This window comes from Hippichthys cyanospilos, chromosome 18 (assembly GCF_059441005.1).
Source record: "Hippichthys cyanospilos isolate Australia breed blue-spotted pipefish chromosome 18, RoL_Hcya_1.0, whole genome shotgun sequence".
NCBI lineage: Eukaryota > Metazoa > Chordata > Actinopteri > Syngnathiformes > Syngnathidae > Hippichthys > Hippichthys cyanospilos.
This window is the reverse complement of record NC_142386.1, coordinates 13525684-13545608: the sequence shown is the minus strand read 5'-3', so window position 1 is coordinate 13545608 and position 19925 is coordinate 13525684. Positions and strand designations below refer to the sequence as shown.

General features: G+C 39.6%; 1 protein-coding gene across 2 annotated transcripts; it reads right to left on the bottom strand.

The window, feature by feature from the left end:
* Positions 1 to 6: 6 nt before the first annotated feature.
* Positions 7 to 18943, bottom strand: ap2b1 (adaptor related protein complex 2 subunit beta 1). Of its 2 annotated transcripts, XM_088440115.1 has the most exons (22): positions 18822 to 18943; positions 17632 to 17686; positions 17408 to 17513; positions 16363 to 16498; positions 15647 to 15892; positions 14035 to 14225; positions 13162 to 13383; positions 12966 to 13086; positions 12760 to 12855; positions 11388 to 11503; positions 11034 to 11199; positions 10837 to 10935; positions 8244 to 8503; positions 7970 to 8162; positions 6166 to 6207; positions 5546 to 5701; positions 4502 to 4647; positions 4295 to 4424; positions 3353 to 3437; positions 3157 to 3243; positions 2311 to 2465; positions 7 to 1258 (listed from the first exon to the last, which is right to left on the bottom strand). In XM_088440115.1, the coding sequence occupies exons 2-22, from the start codon at positions 17666 to 17668 to the stop codon at positions 1184 to 1186; spliced, it is 2865 nt and encodes a 954-aa protein (XP_088296241.1). In that variant the 5' UTR covers positions 17669 to 17686; positions 18822 to 18943; the 3' UTR covers positions 7 to 1183. The 2 variants fall into 2 exon arrangements, with proteins under 2 accessions (XP_088296241.1, XP_088296242.1); XM_088440116.1 differs by lacking the exon at positions 6166 to 6207.
* Positions 18944 to 19925: the final 982 nt, after the last annotated feature.

Here is a 19925-nt window from a genome sequence, read left to right as displayed (position 1 = left end):
GAGAAATGCATGGTGGTTACACTTTATTGATATCAGATGTGGTGGAAAAACAAAACATATGCGTTACATCCAAAAAAGTGTGTGAATTAACTTTCCAACTTCCGATCATTGCTGACTACAGCTTTGCACATTTACAGGTCTATTGCTAAATATGCATACAAATCATAGAAACCTTCCCACGACAAGGGATAAAAGTTTTTTTGTTTTTTTAACATTCCACCAACACGAATGATACACTCACAGCCTTTTCTATTTGAAGATGGCTTAATTGTATTATCATAAAGGATAATGCCATGGTGGTTTGTTTACAGTATAGCAATACGATCGACATCACTAGGCCCTTTGTCGTTTACACCTAAAGCGCCAACAATAGAGGCTAACATTAACTCTAATTATAGTCATAACAGAGCAACAAAGAATTGGCATTTCACAAGTGAATGCTTGGTCCTGAAAGTTTGATTTAACTGAGGTGCAAGAGGTTCAAAGTGGTTTGACAATGGAAGAGGAAAATGAAGATTCAAATGGAAAACATTGCAAGAAAAAGGTTAGCCTAAAAGGAGGTAGATGAACAATAAATAGCATTTTTGATATTTTTTTTTCCCCCCCCGAAGCGGACTACATGCATGCAACAAAGGGACAGTTGGAAAACTGGCCAGCAAGTAAGTAACTACACTGGTATTGTTACTCTACAATTATATTGTACAATACTATATTGGAAAAGGTCCATTCATTTCGCTTTTAATAGTGCTGGAATAATTTGGTCATTAAAACAAATGGAATGCTAACTAATAAACAAAAAAAAAGACAAGACATCTGAGGTGAAAAATGGAGTGGTACCAAGTCTAATGTGTTTAAAACTGATTTTTACAGCTAGTATAAAGGGGCAAGCTTCTTGTGTGCAGGGAGTTTCTCTATTGAGAACAATTTTACTTTGATGTCACAACATTAAGACATTCAAGGATGGACTGATTGACACATTTTCAAAGTCAAACTGCCAAAATATTTTTTTCCACTTATTGGAAAAGAAGCTAATATTCTGTATAGTATGTTGGAACTGTGATCACAATGACAACACATTTGCCTTAACTATAACATTTACCTATTTGTCATCTACCGAGAGGAAATCTACATTTTGAAGCAGGAATGTAACACTGCAGCTGGATGCTGGGGCGAAGCCAGCCATTCAGTTCTTCAGCACAGCGTCGTATGTCTGGTACACATACTGAGACACCTCAGGGGCTCGGCACTTGAGGGACAGCTGCGAGAACAAACAGGACATGAGGCGTTAGCTGTTATTTTTTTAATGCTATGTATATATGCTATAACGTAGAGGTCCCCAACCACCGGTCCGCAGCCTGGTATCGGTCCGCATGGGCTGCGTGTGAAAGTGATTTAGTTTATTAACAGTTCAAGCATTTGTGCTGTTTGGCTTGATCTATTTTTTTGGCATCACCTCTGGCCATTGTTGATATTACATTTTGTAGTGAGGAAGGATGGTGCGGCTTTTATTGAGAGCAGTCACCGTCGGTGAGACACACGATTTTCTGTCTCTTTGATTTTTTTTTTGTAAGAATGTTGTCATGATAATACTCCCAAATTACATAATATGCCCAGAATTACAGTAGTTTGTTGATTCAACAACTGGTGACTGTGGATAACGTCGTGGGCAATGGTAAATATCTTCAGCATGTTATAAAGTGCTGGCTTGTATGCATTTAGCTTGTTAGCATTTTCATTGTGCCAGGTATTTCCCTTTGGTAAATGTTAGCATCTGCAAAGGATTTGCATTGGTAAGAACTCATTTGTATCTAATTAACATTTTGTATTGAAATGAACAGTATTTTTAATTAAGTAATATGATTTATAATCAATGTAATTTGTGTACATTTTTGTAAGATTTATAATTCTTGCTTATGGGATTTACCCAAGTAACCCGAGTTATAGCGATTGTTGATATTGAAGACAGACACTGGCAGCCTGTGGTTGGTGTATTTTCTTTTACAATAAAAATTATGCGCCCTTTATATTTCCGGTTCCACGATAAAATTTAAAGCGTTGACCGGTCCGTAGTGATGAAAAGGTTAGGGACCCCTGCTATAAAGTTTACATACCCCTGTTCATGCTGCAGGAATTTAAGACAAGCACGGGCTGTTCTGTTTATGTAACAAAAATCTGCCATTTTCATATATTTATACTATGTGCTGTGCAAGACGAGAACACCTATCAAGCGTTAGCACAAAACCTAAAGAAACTGGCATTTGATCAGGGGTGTGTAGACTTTTTATATCCACTGCTTTTGAGCTACTGTACCGTGTAGTTGGGGTTCCCTGGCTGAATACGCAGCTCGGCCAGTATCCATATGCCATTGGTGAGTTTGAGGGACTGGTAGAGCATGTCCTGACCCTCCACATTCCGCTTGGCGATGGTGTAAATGTTGTTGTTCTGCAGCTTGCTAGACACTGTGTCTGCAAGAGTGGAATTTTACAGTTACCCGGTACCGTAAAAACAAATGTAAATGCATCTATGGCACTTTATTGGAACCTTTGAAGTCAAAAGTTGTGCTTGAACTGTTGTGTTCCTTCGTGAGGTAAAGCTTTGCTTTCTTAAATTCTTCAATATATGTAGTCTTGAATATTGAATGAATGAGTAAAATTGTTGATAAACCTCTGCTCCAAACTTAATACGATTTAATAGTAAAATTATTGCAAAATCTGAACAAGTCCTAAACCAACTGCATTGTGGAAGGCTTGTGTATGACCTCATAGGTTCCATATAATATATCCTATGTTAAACACAGAAAACTACTGTAATGTGACATTTGGGCGCTGCAGCACATGAGGAAAAGGATGGTGAATCAGCTCTACTGGAAAGTTTCAACTAACTTACTGGACAACTAGCATTGGCGAGGAGCTATTTTGAAATATATATAAGAAGGTTGATACGCCATTTCCTTCACATGAAAGTGATTGTGATGTATCCTAATGACAAGCATGTGGGTGGTAGAGAAAACAAAAAGAGGTCGATAAGTGTTATTTTTGTTACGTTCATTGGGCCACCACAGAGCTTGGATCCATATCATGTCTGTTTCTTCTGTACAGTTGCTTTCATATTAGCTTTCATTAGGCTTTTGTTTCATTTCAAGTTTGCGGGACCAACCTGCATTTAGGTGGCACTCCTTTATCTGGTATTGCAGTTCATTTTCATTGGGAATATCTTTCCAGGTGGCAAGGAACACCTGTCGCTCTGAAAGAACAGCATTGTTACTTTAAACCCTTTCAGAAGATAAATATATAACCTTTTTAGCATAAATGTGTGATCAAATCATGTTATGGAGATGGCAATAACAACAAACCCATTTTTCCATCTTCAACAAAGAATATGTTGAGAGGGATGAGAACGCTATAATAGAAGACATCTATGTTGTTCTTCACAGCCACCTGTGTACAAAGCAGAGAACTGCATAAAATAATTGCACATGATCTCAGCAGGTTAAAAGCTGTACCCCACTGTTCTATGAACATTGCCAAACCAAGTGAATGTTAAATTTTGTGACAATGCAACTTGATGACTTTGGCATATTCTTTTTTTAAAAATTCCTAATGACTTGATGTATTGATGCAGAAAATAGGAATAGAAAATGTAAAATTGCTTCCCATGTTATGTAAAAATTGAAAAAAAGATGTAACGCAAAAAAACATACAGGTTGGTGCAGGTCGACCTTCGTTTTTATCATCCATAATGGGCTGATTGAGAATGAGTGTCCTTGTACATGTTCAAACATGGAATATGGAATTATGAAAACATGCGTTATTAAAAAAAAAAAAAAAAAAAGAAGAAGACTGCCAACAAATCTTTGTTTGCTGACCATGCAAAATTCATTATCATCCTCTTGATATGCATTTTCAGCAGATGAGGAAAAAGAAGAGCTCTAATCTTGAATATCAAGGGGTGAAACAGCTGCGGGAGCAGTGCTCGCAGCATCTTCAAGTTGTTTTTCACCTGGGACATGAGCATGCTCAATATCCTCCATAAAAACTTGATGCTATTTTGCCTCTCTCTTTCTGCCTGGTTATTATTTCTTGGCTGGTGTGTACTTTTTGTGTTTCGCTTTGTGTTGTGTGAGGATGATGCGTGCTGATGAATTGTGGGCATGAAATAGTCCATCGGTGGAACCATGGTCACATGGTCAGGTTTGGTCACGTGTTCAGAAACAGCGAGCATGCACTGCTGGTATTTGCATGTATTTAAATGACCTAATATGAATATATTTTTCAGAGACATTGCCGTCCTTTACCTGTAGATTGTTAAGTGGGTCCATCTTCATGACTGGCCCAATGGTGTTTATGGGCAAAGAGACATCGATGCCTTGGCTGGGCATCAGCGGAGTGTGAATGGGGAGTGGGCTGGTGGGGATCATACCAAAGCTGCAGTAGACCACAAATACAGCTTAATCTACATTGTGTGCGTATGTGAGTGAACATTCAGCCGAAGCGTGATTGACCTGTTCTTGTTAAACTGGATGGCAAAGTCCGTCATGTGCTGCAGGGCCTTGTTGGTGAAGGTCATGTCCATGTACATGTGGCCCTGGCGCCGCGAGAAGGTTCCGGATATCTCTAGTCCCTTGGCTTTAACCGCTGGCAACCACACCTTGGAAAAGATGCCAGTGAAAAAGGGAAAAAAGTCTGAACATTGAATTGTCTCTTGACCAATGCAGATATAAATGCAAGGTTGAGACCAGCAGGTTTACTTAACTGGATTGAAATATTAATTAGATCAAATAGATATGCAATAATTCACTTCTTATACAGACAGAACACTTATCTATTAATAAAAAAGAAAAAAATTGAAGGCATCTTTCAGGAGAGTAGTTTTCAATCATTTTTATGATATAGTGGTCAACTCCGCTATTCGGTCATAAGGCAGTCATTTAAGGCTGCAGCTACTCATATTTTTAGCATCAAGTACTGTAACGTTCATCCGAGCGGTTCTCAAATGGGGGTAAGATTAACTCTGGTAGTATGTGAAGACACTTCAGGAGGTTTGCGCGTTTTTAATAGGGTTTCTGAGTGGATCAGCAAATCTTAGTTTTTAATGCTGTGACAGAAAAAGACTGTTCATTTCAAATTAAGAACAACTTAGTTGAAAAATTAAGCACCTTTTTGCTAAATGATGTTATAGAGCCTCCTTAGGTAAATGTTGTATGCAATAATTCCGGATAGGTCCACGAAGACCAGAGTGCCTTGATGGTACTTAGAAAACCTCGGTGGAACCTTACATTTTGATGTGTGACTGAGGGGAGTGCACAAACTCCAAGGGTACGTGAAGACGTTCATGAATTGGTTCCTGCATTTTTGAGTAATGACCATTTACAGACCCTCATTTAAGCTAACACAAAATAAAGGTTTAGGGATTGAATGTTTGGGCTCATTGAAAAACATGAAAATGTCTTTAGTATTGAACGAGTTAATTGGCCAACCCAAATAAACTAATTCATCCACGAATAATCGTATTCTACTCTGATGCATTTTAATGTTTTTTAACTCACGGCTTTGGGGGCCACGTAGCCTCCAGATGTAATGGCCATGCCCGTGGAGAGCTCAAACAAGTCATTAAGGCCACTGCTGCTGACGGCCGGGGGCGCTGGAGTGGGCGATGGCGCAAAAGTGCTCGGGACGGACGAGGGGATGAAGTTCTGGCCCACCTGAAAAAGCATCATCACAACAGTAGAAGGGATGAATCCAGCGAATTGAAATCCATGTCACTGACACGGCGGTGACAAAAGCACTACAAAGCTGAGAAGGTTCACACAATAAGCGCATGCAAATGTTCTCTGGGTTACCAAACCCCTTTGAGAAGAAGAGGTGAGCAAAGTCAAATGAGAGGCAGGTGCGTCTTAGAATGTTTTGGCCCATTAATGATGTTTGATGGAATGTGTACACAGGAAATGTCATAAAATAATTTTAATTTTGTGTCAGCCAACTTAAAAGTTCTCTGTCGACATCCATGCAAATAGAAACTAACAGAGGTCGTTAACACGGGCCAAAACGTACCAAGTGTTAACAGTACCACAGCGAGCCTCAAGCTAAAATCATGGAGGAAGGCGAGTCGAGACTAAGTGCAGGAGCATGCAGCACACGTGCGGCCAAACAAGAGGTTCGAACTTACAGCTGGACTTCCCCCAACACCACCGCCCAGGTCTCCCCCCAGCTACAAGAGAGAGAAAGCGAGGAATCCCCCCCAAAAAAGAATACAAACATGACAAACAGGCAGATCACACAAAGACAAGACAGACTTTTCTTAGCAACCGCAAGACATTCAGAGGAGCTTTCAATCAATTCTGAAAAAAAAAAAAAAAAACTGAAAATTGGGAAGAAAAAAAAATTCAAATCTGCAGAAGTAGAGTATGATCAATGCATTTGATACCAATGAAAAATGTTCATTCCATTCACACTTTTTTGCCACAGAGTCTGAGTCTGGTTTTAAGTATCTGCCAATACAGAGTCCATTTTCTATAGCCGCTTCTCCCCACTAAGGTCGCAGGCTTGCTGGTGCCTATCCCAGCTACCTACGGGCAGTAGACTGAACCGGTGGCCAGCCAATCACAGCGAATGCTAACTCTTATGCCAAAATGTTAACTTTTAAGTCTGTTCCTAAGGGGTCATCCCCCACTCCGGCTTCCTACCGCACTTCAAAAACATGCATGGTAGGTGTAGTGGACATAATAAATTGGCCTTATGTGTGATTGGATACGTGAATGGTTGTGCGTCCCTCTGTGCCCTGCGATTGCCTGGCAACCAGTTTAGGGTGTCCCCCACCTACTGCCCATAGTCAGTGAGGATAGGCACCAGCAGGCCTGCGACCCTCATGAGGATAAGCGGCTCTAGAAGGAGGGAGGGATGGATTGGATTATTTGGTCACTTTTTGACCAAAAACTTTCAGAAAATGAATCTTTTTGCCCAGATACCGGCTGAAAACCACATGATCAGCCACAATTTCCGATCACGAGATCAGAACACCCCTATAAACATAATGTTTGTTTTCTAAATCCAGTAAAAGAGATTGTATTTAAAAACTATAAAATACATTTGAATTGTCCACAAAAGGTGGTTGCTTATTAACTGTAAAACATAGGCATCACAATTTCCACTAATGCCCTCTTTAATGTCCATTTTCCTTTCTTGCAGCCCAAAAGTTGAACTTGTAAACCAAAGTATATGAAAATAATTACCAATAATTGGTCAATAATATTGTTCCAGTCAACAGGCTAGTGCATGCTTTTAGCTATCCATATCTGTGAACACATTGTCTTGGTTCTAAAAACAATGTGAGACACTTTGCCACTAACAAAATTTAACAAATGATTTACACAAATAAACATAGTGACCATTAAAAGCTGAACATCATAAAGTGACAACAGCACACAGTGAAAGAGAAGACGCAAATACATCCATGTTTTGATTTGAGCCCGAACTGACTGCGTATAAAAAAAAAAAAACACTTTTCAGATCTAAACTAAAACTAAATAAAAAACTCAATAAAAACTCTACATGTTTCAGGCAAAACTAAATAAATGATGATTTTATTTCAAAACAGACATGGATGCTATCATGAAATCCAGCAAATGTTATCTCAAGGAGATTCCATTATTTGAGGTTTCAACGTTGACCACATAAGACTATTGACATCTAGACAATCCGCATACATTTTCTCTATAAAAATATTGTTAGACAAAGATGAGCAACACATTTTATATAACAAAATAACAATCGGTGTAAACAGAACAGCACAACACTCTTGACCTTAGATGTGTGCCCAATAAAATGGCGGACTCACATAATCACATTGTCCCGTGACACAAGTGAATACCATCAATGCTGTATAGTAGGTGTGCAAAGGGAACACTAAGAGAGGCATTTACTGGTTGTGCAAGTTTAAGAAACCATTGACACTTTCTAAGGTCATAGCTCACCAAGCTGTCGAGGCCACCACCAAGAAGGTCGACGGCCCCCATCTGCATGGAAGAGACCTGGGGCACGTTGACCGGAGGACCCAGGTCCAGGTTGAGAAGGTCACCCAGCAGGTCACCTTGGCTGGGGATAACATGTGGCTGGTCCATTGTGGCCGCCGGCCCGCTGCTCACTGGACTCTCGCCCGTGTCAATGCTGTCAGGAGGTAAGCAGGAATGAGAAAAAGGTGCAGGATTTTCAATACAGTGGTTATCTATACAGACAGTGCATGTGTACCTGCTATGCTGGACAGGAAGGTGTTTGCGGTGGATGCCGTGGCTGCCCTCCACAAAGGCACTGGGCGGTTTGTGATAGACAGATGCGAGAGAGCCAATGTGACAGATGAGCTCGTCCAGTAAAGTGGGCTCAATCAGATCCGTCTCCTCAGAGATGAGGGGCTTCTCCGACAGCACCACCTCCTTTGCAGTCACCGGGTCCGTGGACAGCAGGCGCCAGTATATGTAGCCCCTGTCGCGCAAATCAGGGTTGTCGGAGTCCTGCAGAGGATGGCAAAGTCACACATGAGAGATCCGCCATGTTCTCAAGTGTCAAGCATCTAAAACAAACCCAACTATGCAATCTGCTACTAGTGTTTTTTCTTCCAATCTTAATGATTCAAAGAGGAGTTGGACAAGATGTTTCTCTGCCCATTATTCCCAAAATGTAGTTGACAGCAATAGACATTGACCTTGCTCGTTGTTAAACGTTTTGTTGACGGCAATTGCTGTCAATTGATGGAAATTTAAAGACTGCCTTTAACTTTCAGTGTCAAGTGTTATATGAAAAGGCAACACCAGCCAATTTTGAGCATTTTGACAAATCTTTCAAGGCCAACAGAAAATTGTATTATATGCAGACATACACTTAAGTGGTACGCAGGTCCGCATGCGAGACAGAAATCACTGATGCGTTAACGTTGCGTGCTTCACTTATATTATATTTATATTTGCATTTGCTTATATTTGCATATTCTTTTACTTGACAAGTATGAAAAATAATAAATGTAGCGCAACTTGTGGCCAATAACCAAGCTAATCCAGAAGCAACAAACAATCGCTCTCTTGCTGGGTGGCAGACAAAGTGCAGTAGATTCCACTTGCCCAGCAGATTTCACAAACTGTGTTTCCCCACATGATGCTGCTGCACAACCCCACCCACACCATGCGTCTCCGCTCCCGCAGCTACACGGAGTCCCTGGAACATCAAACTGCTCTTGCGCTGGGACTACCAACTCATGCGATTAATTTAAAGTTTTTAGACTTACATAAACAAAACAAGATCCATTTGTATTATTGCCTACTTTATTATCAATTATGTAATATAGTCTGCTTGGGAAGTGAACAGAACTTAAATTTAAATTATGTAGTATTACCATGTATAGGACAATTAATCTCTTGAATCTTCATTTTACCTTTTAAGTGAATTGATGACCCAAACAGTAATATATATTTGTACACACGTTACAGTGCCAATTGACAGGAAAAGGGTTTGCTCTTTTTGTCTCAAAGACAATGGCACAGAGACGGAACACCAATAGTTTTTGGGCTCATTCAATCAATCAGCAAGGAGGACAATCATATGAAAGAAATAGTAGAAAGAAATTGTGAGCACCAAGCACCACGCCCTAGTACTATTTGAGTAACCCAGGAAAAAAAATGTGTGCACCCCTGATTATATGTCTATGTAGGGCTGCACAATTAGTCAAATTTTAATTTTTATTAAAATTTATTGATTAATTGAGCTCATCGTCAGCGACATTAACATTTAAAAAGTCAAGCACTTTTTTTGATGACATGTCAAATCAAGCACTTTGCCATCCTTCCACCAGGGAGCATTGTTTCCCAACAGTCATTTGAGATCCATTTCGAAACATCCCATTAAAATCCCACTGGCAAAAAATTGGAATAAATTCTGTTTGAAATTACCAAAAGTGACATTTTGAGTGCTAATTGATTACAATTAGCTCAAAAGTTAATAATGTGCTTGGTTCTAAGTAGGATTTTTTTTCCATTGGTTTGCACTCAGCAAGCAAGTTACGTGTAGCTGTGTGCCAGGTTTTTGCTATGTTTTGTGAATATGTTTTAATTATTTACTTTATTCATTTTACTTTATTATTAATATTTGTATGTATCAAGCCTTGACGCATTTTTTATATACTGCTTATTTTTAAAAAAGGGCAATAAATCGACATTTTTGTCCCAACATGATGATTAATCATGATTTCAATATTGACCAAAATAATTGATTATAATTTTGGCCATAATCGTGTAGCCCTATGTCTATGAGACATTGGTGGTACCAAATAAAAGATTGGATTACATTCTTTATCTAGAAAAAGAAATTAAGATTTTACCTTATTCTGTTCTTTAGTAATCACTGTGTGAAAATAGGTTATTTGAGTGACACCAAGCTATTTTGGACAAAAGGAGAAAATGAGTTTTTGTGAAAAGATGTTTTCTGCACCTGCACAACAGTGACTTTGACACTAATATTTCTTTAGTAGCATCTGAAACATCCCAACAGTCTTTCCCTTCCATATAACATGAACTAAAACAGTGAAAATGAGTTTCTGATGTCAAAATAACAGTTTGTGTATGTACATAACTACATTAAAACAATGCTTGATTGGCTTAATTTTAAGAGGTGCGCTCGCCACAAGCGTCATCAATCCATTTAAAAAAAAAAAAAAAAGGTGGATCCTTCTTGTCACTGGCGCACAACCTGAGTATTTTACATGATGAAAATTCTTGTCCAAGGCACTGAAAGAGTTAATATAAGCAAGGGAAAGAAGAAAAGTGTAAATTAGTATGCCCCTGGGGTAGTTTTTTACCTGAGTAGCCAGACTGAGGACCTGCTGCACCAACTCCTGAGTTTCAGATGGTTTCTTCAGAAAGAGCTTGACGATGGCAGTCAGCAGAGTGAGCTGCACCTGCAAGTCAAACGCACACATTGTTAATGCCAACCTTTTCATCCCGAAACCATGGCGACATCCTGCAACACATTATACCTAAAAATCCAAAAGTGTACCTGGGTGCTCTCATCGTGGAAGCCCTCAAGGAAGCTCTCCAACAGCTCATCAGCATTGTCAATCCTCTCAGCATACTCGCCCACGATCCAGATCATGGCGGCACGAGCATCTGGCTCATCCAGGGAGTCCAGATTCTCACACAAGGTGGCAATGATGCTCTCGTACCTAGAACAAGTCAGCAAAGCAGGCCTTTCAGGAGGCTGACAGTACATATACTTTAACTCATTCACTGCCATTGACGACTGTAGATGCCAAAGATCAATTTTTACGAGGCCTACTGTGAATGAGTTATTTAAGTGGGACAGTACAGCTTAATTGATGTTAAGGTTAGTTGTTAAATAAAACACTCTTACTTGTTTGGGTACTTGCGGAAGATGTCCCTGATGACCACTATGGCCTCCTGGACCACGTAGTTGACTTTGGTCTGGATGAGATCTAGCAGGGTGCTGACACAGCGCTCCGCCGATTGCTAGGACAGTTTACAATGCGGGACAAAAATTCATCATCAACATTATGAAAGGTGAGAGATTTTTCCACAATACACGTCTGTACAGCTGACATTTATGCTGGAGTTGAATGAAGGTAGCACTAGTAAATGAGGCACAGGGAGCAAACACCCACTAACCCAAATAGCGATAGCGATTACAAAAAAACTACAAGAGTAAAGTAGAAGTTATTCAACTTAAATGCCCAGTACTTTTTGCAGTAACATAAATTGAAGCTCCAGGACATTATTTGAGAAAATAGCAGTGATATAACAGTTTTTTTCAGAGCCGATAATGTTTATTTCAATAACCAATATTTGCAGACGATGACCATTTCCAATGAAAAAAAAGGACTGGTGCCAACATTAGAAATGAAACTGGCAATGGCAATTCTTGAATATTTTTACTTTTTGGGTTTACAAAAACCTTATTATTAGAACTTTTTGATAGATTTTAAATTTGGGATCACATTTTTGATCTAACAAAGATCTACGTATGGAAAAATTCTAACAAGTTCAGGGATGTCTGAGGGACGTCAGGATGTCCTTAAACAGGTAAATACCTCCCTATAGTTTTCTACAATATGAAATAAATTGATCAAAATAACTGAAATATCAAAATTTCATTGATCTATGTTTTAATTCAAACAAAAACAAAAGGTAGAGTGCTTCCAATGTCAGCAGGCAGTCCTATGAAGTTAACTGAAAATTTAAACATAAAAACAACTCCAATGAAGTTGGGACATCAATCACACAAAACTTGAACACTTTGCATCAGTCCATCTTAGATGACCTCAGGCCCAGAGAAGCCGGTGGCATTTCTGTGCATTGTTAATAAATGGCTTTTGCTTGGCATTGTGGAGTATAGACCTTTATGACGAAAACAATCATTGGACTGCAAATCCTTTTCATCAAGACTCTCTGAATGTTTTGATGATATTATGGACCATAGTTGAGGAAATACCATGTCATTCATTGAGGGTGCGCCTTATAATCCGGTGCGCCTTATATATGGAAAAAGGTTTTAAAATGTGTCATTGATTGAGGGTGCGCCTTATAATCCGGTGCTCCTTATACTGCAGAAAATACGGTACCTATATCTATTGAATATGTTGAAAACCATTTTGCACATCATTATATTTTGTTATTTGCGATTTATGCATGGTCTCATTTTCAAGTAGGTAACACGAAGATAACACATTTTTGATTTATTAGTACATTTATAAGGATTTTTGTCAAACCTCCACTTTAATGGCACAGCGGCCAATTGCACGCACAGCCTTGCGCACAAAGTCCACATCCACTTCTGTGGCATACTCCTTCAACTCAGCCAGCACCTGCAAAGCACAAAGAAAAAAACTATCAGTTGTGGTTTTTCAAGGAAAAAAAAAAAACACATACACTTGACACTTAAAAGGTTTTGTGAAGCATGTTTCATGTAAAATACCTGGGCAATGTTAGCCTGAGAGGCCAAACGAATCATGATATCCAATTTCTCCAGCTTTACGTAAATAGGGTCGTTGTATTTGACGAAAAACACTTTGATTTCCTGCTTCAAGATCTCAGGCCTGCGCTCAAAACACACGATTTTAGTGTCAAAGAATGGCACTGTTGTTTAACCTGCACCAATATGTTCCACACACCTTTTCTGGACAATGAGATTGATGTTCCTAAGAGCCACGTACTGAACCTCAGGCTCACCCGACAGCAAGGTGACGAGTGGTGGAGAGAGCTTCTTCAGCAACGTGTTGTAGTAGTCTGAATCTTTTGGCAGCAGCTCCAAGAATTTCATCAGTACCTTGACGGCAGACAGGACCACTGCGGAATTGGCGTGGGACAGCCGAGGGGTGACACGCTCGCAAATGCTTTGGAAAATGGGGAAAATGAGATAATTAGTCTTTTGTGTGGTTTGTTCTACTGTTTAAAAAATAAAACACTCTCAAAAGCAAAGCCACTTTCATTATGCAAATCTATAGGAATGAGGCATTCGTCACCAAAATCTTGGAACGCGTCAAGCTTTGTATCTCCGATGTTGTGAGTCATTTACAAAATATTTGTAATATTTGAATTCAAATGTTGAAAATGCCATTGTCTAATGAACAAAAGAATGAAAAACAAGCAAAATTATTTTTTAAAAATTTTAGAGACATTTTGAGTGGTGGCTTTGTGGCGCAATTGTCCTTTTTAGTGATGGTTAAGGTCTAGATTTTAGGGGGAAAAATTAAGATATGAAGGATTCTTCGTATACGATGGGATAGTGTTTCACGTCTGCTTCACAGTACTAAGGTCCTAGGTTTGAATATTCAGTTTGGAATATGTAATTATTCCTTAATTAATTTTGCATAGGGGTGGTCCTTATCCACTGGATCTTGGATAGAATATCAGAAAACAAGAAAAAATGGCTGATGAATGGCCCAAAGCACTCATAAAAATGGATGTACTGTATATGCTTTCGCAATAAGCTGCCCTTTGATGGACTAAAAAAAAAAAAAAAAAAAAAAAAAAAAAGGAGCCACCTTTGAGCCTCTCGCTCATCTTTGGGGTTGTAGTTGGACAGGCAGTCCAGAATAAAAATCTGGCCCCACTCAGTGCACTCGTTAAGGGCCGTCAGCAACTTGTTGATGTTCTGCGGGTTGAGGTCCAGCAGATTACTGTTGGGGTGAGACTCGCTAATCTCAGACAGGGCGGCAACCGCATTGGCGACAACCTATTATGGGACATAAAGAAGCAAACATGCAGAATGGTTCATGGTTAGATGGTCAGTATCTTGCCGCCAACTGAGTTTACAATTACTATTGGTACTGTGTCCTTCGATGACTCACGTGTCACTCGCCAAAAACAGCATTACCTTATAAAGTCCTAAACACTCAGTCATAGATAGAATGAGAGGATGGCAATTTTTTGGGTCTAGGATTTGATTCAGAATCAATTTTAGAACAACAAAAGGAAACAAAGTGCCATTTTTTGTTTTTGTTTTTATTTAAGAGGCCATATCATGAAGTCAACTTTTTGGAGCTTTTAACAATGTTCCAATTTTGATTCCTCAGCCCTAACACCCCCCGTAGTGTCATTTTCCTTAATGTATGCATTTCTAAGCATTCTTTGCTAATTCTGTGCAATCACATTAGCCTGAGCAGATATATGAGTTGAAGAAAACTCATAACAACAGAATCGTTTTGTACCCCCCCTACACCCCCCCGTACCACCAGTGAATAAGAAAATACATGCCGACCTTATCCAATTATGGATATGGATGTTTCAGCAGACTGAAGTTGTGTGATGATTCTTTGCACATCAATAGATTGAAGTGGAAATCATTTTTGCTTGAATTTAATCATTTTGAATCGAAAATTGATTCTGAATTGAATCAGAGACAACAAAATCGAAATCGAACTGTGACTCCCGCTCCTAATTTTATCCTTTTTACTGCGCAGTTTTTGGGACTCCATACATTTCTGTCAGAACCCATAGTTTTTTTGTATTGCGAGTCCCGGGGACCCAACACTTTCCTGAGGTAAAATGAGCACTCTACATGTTTCAGGCAGCCACATGATAAGAGGTGGGGTCTCTGCAAACAAGGCATTTTACTTCCCCGTTAGAAATATCAGTACCATTAAACTCAAATTTAAGAATCAATCAAGTCAATGTGGCAAATGTAAATTCCATAAAAATTGATTTGGTTAAAATTTTCAGATTTGTGAGTGATTTGCCGCACAGTTGCCTTCCTGTGTGGAGTTTCCATATTCTCCCTGTCCTTGCGTAGGTCTGCTCTGGACATACCGGTCTCCTCCCAGATTCCAAAAACATGCACGGTAGGTGAATTTGACACTCCAAATTTCCCTTAGCTGTGACTGTGAATGTGCATGGTTGTTTGTGTTTGTGTGCCATGCGATTGGCTGGTCCAGGGTGTCCCCCGCTTACTGTCTGAAGACAGCTGCGATAGGCACCAGCAAGACAGCGACCCGAGTGAGGGTAAGCAGTGATAGAAAATGGATAGATGGCTCACTGATTTGCTGTGGAATAACCCTACTCTATTAATTGTTTCTTAAAACATTCCATAGATGCAGCACTTGTCTTTTAGAGGAAACTTGATTTATTTAAGTTGACTTCCAATGTCTCGTCACTTACCATGGGATTGGAGTCTGCGATGAGATCCCTCAGCGAGTCCAAAAAGCCCTGGTCCTCTACCATCTGGGCATTGATATCATGAAGTTTTGCCACGCACACCGCCGCTGTCTTCCTCACGTATGGATCCTCGTCCTTCAGGCATTTCCTCAGCGGCTCGCACAGGTACTCTGTAATCTTGTCCACCCGGATGCAGCCCATGGTCCGGACAGCCAGGGCCCGGATGAGGGGGTTGGGGTCTTCGCAGTCCTGGAGCACAGGACGAGAATCATTAGGTGGGACCCATAGGCGGTCTTATCGGGTTGCAATGTGTGCCTAGTCACCTCTACTGTTGGCAATGACTCTATCAATATTCAATTTAAAACCACTGCCCATAACCTGAAACGTCTGCCTCCCTTTTGCTAACCTATAAAAAACTTTAAGCCACAACTGATGGGAGCATAAGGAAAATTTTCAACTGTAAGTTATATATGGTACAAATATATGAGTCATAAGACCATCTGTTTTTCGAATCTTCGTTTTGGTTGGACAACACCATAAGTAAAACCCTGAACTTTTGACCAGACAAAAAGACAAAACAACAATTGTATTGAAATACACTGAGAACAAAGCTCTCCCTTTCCTATTATGTAATTCAAAATAACAGCAGACTGAAGTAAAAAGTAAGAAAAGGAGGTGTCTCAGCCAAGTGGAGAGTGTCAGCGACAGGGTGAGCTTGCCTTGACGAAGCTGTTGACCGCCATGATGGCCATGTCGGGCTGGCTCTTGGCGTAGTTCATTAAGTAGAGGTACACCAACTTCTTTAGCTCCAGATTGTCTGTCTGCATGCAGTTGACCACGTCCGGAAACAAAGAGCTGCAAATACACTCTGTCAGAATGTAGACCTAGAAACCTACTTATCCCCCCCACCCCCCCTTTTTTTTTAAACAAAGAATTTTTCCTATCAAAAAAAATTAAAAAATCAACCGACAATTACATTATTCAAAACATTGCTTGTTTTTCCCCTCTTTCTGGGATTCAGTTCTCTTCACCAAAGTGAAAACAAAACTTCCAATTAGCTAAATATCATCTATAACATATAAATGTTATAAATCTATAACATTCATTGCCTGGGTTCACACTGCAGGGCTTAATGATCAATTCTGATTTTTTTGTGGAATCTGATGTTTTCATGAGGTCATTGTTGTCCAAATAAATGCAACCTGTATGTGACCTGTCTAAGAATGCCACATGGCCCAAAACTGTTCCGCCTGCACAGAGGACATTTGGCCATAGCAACTTGTGCCGTGACAGCAATGTCTCCCTCACACTTGAGGAGCAAGCAAGAGGACTCTCACACACACACACACACACACAGAAAGAAAACACACTTTTTTCTCCCTCTCTCAGAATATTTTCAAAATTCTTCGCCTGTTCTGCAATTGTTGTTTTGTTTTTTCCAAGCTGCTTTTGCAAGCAGCTCCACGCCGCCTTTTTGAGTGCAGAATTGTGATGTTTACCGCTTGTTTGTTATGTGCAAATCGGATGAATACGACCTGTCCATTTAGACTGAAGTAGCATGTCAAAAGATTGGATACATATTAGTAGCATATAATGGCCTGGGTCGCATTTGAAAAAAATCAGATCTGCGTAATTGCCATCAAAAGATCTAATACAGGCCAGAGAGGGGTAAAAATAATCGGAATTGGGTCACCTCATGCTGTAGTGTGAACCTAGCCATTGAGTCCTAATTACAATTATGTTATTTGTTTTAGTGGATGTTACCTAACATCCTTGCCCACAGTCATGGCTGCAATGACTTTCTTGACAGCCTCCTTTCGTTTCTCCTTCTTTTCATTGTTCAGCTCAGCCTTCAGCTCAAAAATCTCCCCTGCAAAAGCACAAACGGGATCAACTTTGAATGGACTCGCCTTTTTTATTGTGTAAATAAAATGTTACAACATAGGAGATGTATAGCAGACGGTGGAGTTTTCAACACTTAAACTCACCTTTTTTGTTGGTGGTGAAATATTTGGAATCCGTCATGATTACGCTTCTTGTAGTCTGGAGAACAACATACCATTGAAAATCACGACTCACGCCTCTCATCATCTTCTCAAATAATTTCAAGTAAAAGTGGTGGAAAGTGAGGTACATCAAAAAGGCACAGTTATTATGTTACTGTAAGGTAACACTTTTGTTACTGTATACAGTACTTTATCTTAGTTATATCGAGTTCTACTTTTCAATCCTTCCATTATTTTTTATTTTTTTTGCTAGTCTGTCTAGTATTAGTTCAGCGTGTGAGTAACTTCGCCATTTCTGCAATTTGAGCAGAATTTTAGATACAGCTCTTGACGATACAAGAGTCTGAGGGCCAGGACTGCCAGACTGGCAAACAGCTTCGACCCACAAGCCATCCAGATTCTCAACAAATCTCTCATGAACTAATTTGCTTCCTACTGCATGCATAAACAATATATTGCACTAAAATTTTGCACTACATGATATTCTGCACTACATTATTAGCACCATTGTCTCAGTTTGTTGTTTATTGCTATTTATGGGTTTATTGCTATTTATTTATTGCTCAATTATGGAATGTTGTCTGCTGCCCGGGACAGTGAAACAGAATAAGAATTTCATGGCGTGGTACAACTATACATATGACAATTCTCTCGAATCTTGTATCCCATCTCATTTGGTGTGCCTAATTAATTCTCCGAAGACGCTGCAGGGCTTGTTCCGCCTATTTCTTACCGACGTATCGTATGGAAGTCTTTCACAATGACATTTAATTTGTCGTTATTTATACCTTTGTCATTAGAAACGTGTAATATAAGCAAATGGTGCGTTAAGTAGACGTGATAAGGTCTCGTTTTACCTGGTTTAGTGAAGCTCAGCCAGATGTTTGCTAATGCTAGCTGGCTAGCTAGCTTCTATGCTAACTAGCTGACAATACTAACAGACACGAAGGATCTTATTATGACACAGAATAAGTTATTTGTATCGCCGGTGTCATTCATAACCTATGCGAATATTATTTTATGTCACCAAATCCGTAGACATGCGGCACAGTTTACTTTGCGGCTGACTGACAGCATAGCTAGGTTGTGATTACATTGACCAAACAAAAAGAAAAAGTCGCATGCATGTACAATGTTGTGTACATTGTGACAATGTCACGCCATTTACATACCGAGATGAATGTATAAAATAGGTGAAATCTTTGAGTAGGATGAGGACGAAGGTTGATTCCTTGCCCAGTCGAGGGAAGATGGAGAATCTCTATCGGGTGAGACGTTCATTGACCACTTCCCTTTTGCACCAGCACTCGAAAAGAATGTGAGACCGCACATCAAGTCTAAAATTATTATGGGCTACAAATTAAATCGAGGATGATAATCAGGCCTTCATTTGAATTTAAATTGCTTTTGTATGTTGAGATATGAAAATAAGTCCAGTAATGTGATATTTCTATACTCAACTCGCATGACGTTTAAGAAGTGTTATTTTCAAATGATCATGAATGCACCAGAGCTTGTACGAGAGGCCTCTGATGTTTTTTTTACGGGCCCATTATTGTAGCAAACGCGTTTACAAATGCTTATTTTAATCTACAAATATTTAAAAAGAATATCCGTGTCCATAACCATTGTCACAAATGTGTAACAAGAATCCATAAATGCGTGGCTAAATTCACAAATGTGTACAGTAATAAAATCCTCAAATATGTAATGAGTCCCAAATGTGTGCCTGCATCTGCAAACGTGTACAGCAACACAAAAAATGAGTACACTCTTCACATTTCTGTAGATATTGAACTCTATCATTCAGTGTACATCTTATATAATTGTGTAAATGTATTGTTCCCACAAAATAACTAAAAATACAGCCATGAGCCATTAATGTATAAACCACTGGCAACAAAAGTGAGTAGACTTCTAAGTGGCCAGCATTATCTTGGAGGTGTGGGATCTATGATAAGGGTCATTGTCCTGTTGAAAGGTGAATCTTCCGCCCAGTGTGAGGTCCTGAGCACTGGGGAAGAGGTTTTCTTCCAGGATATCTTTGTACTTTGCTGCACTCATCTTTCCTTCAATTGCAACCAGTCTGTCCCTGCAGCAAAAACATCATCCCCACAGCATTATCCTCCCACCACCATATTTACTGTAGTCAATTTGTTGGGCAGGTGATGAGAAGTGCCTGCTTTCCTCCACACATATTTGCATAGAATTAACGCTGAAAAGTTCACCCTTGGTCTCATCAGAGCAGAGAATCTTCTCCAGTGCTCATTTTACCT

What these genes read in the sequence shown, in the direction of transcription:
- ap2b1 (XM_088440115.1), bottom strand. Translation starts at nt 17,668, where the DNA reads ATGACGGATTCCAAATATTTCACCACCAACAAAAAAG. An exon ending in TCCACGATGAGAGCACCCAG is followed by an intron (nt 10,936 to 11,033) that starts GTACACTTTTGG and finishes TTTGACTTGCAG; the next exon opens with GTGCAGCTCACTCTGCTGAC. An exon ending in GTGGTGGCCTCGACAGCTTG is followed by an intron (nt 6,208 to 7,969) that starts GTGAGCTATGAC and finishes TCTCTCTTGTAG; the next exon opens with CTGGGGGGAGACCTGGGCGG.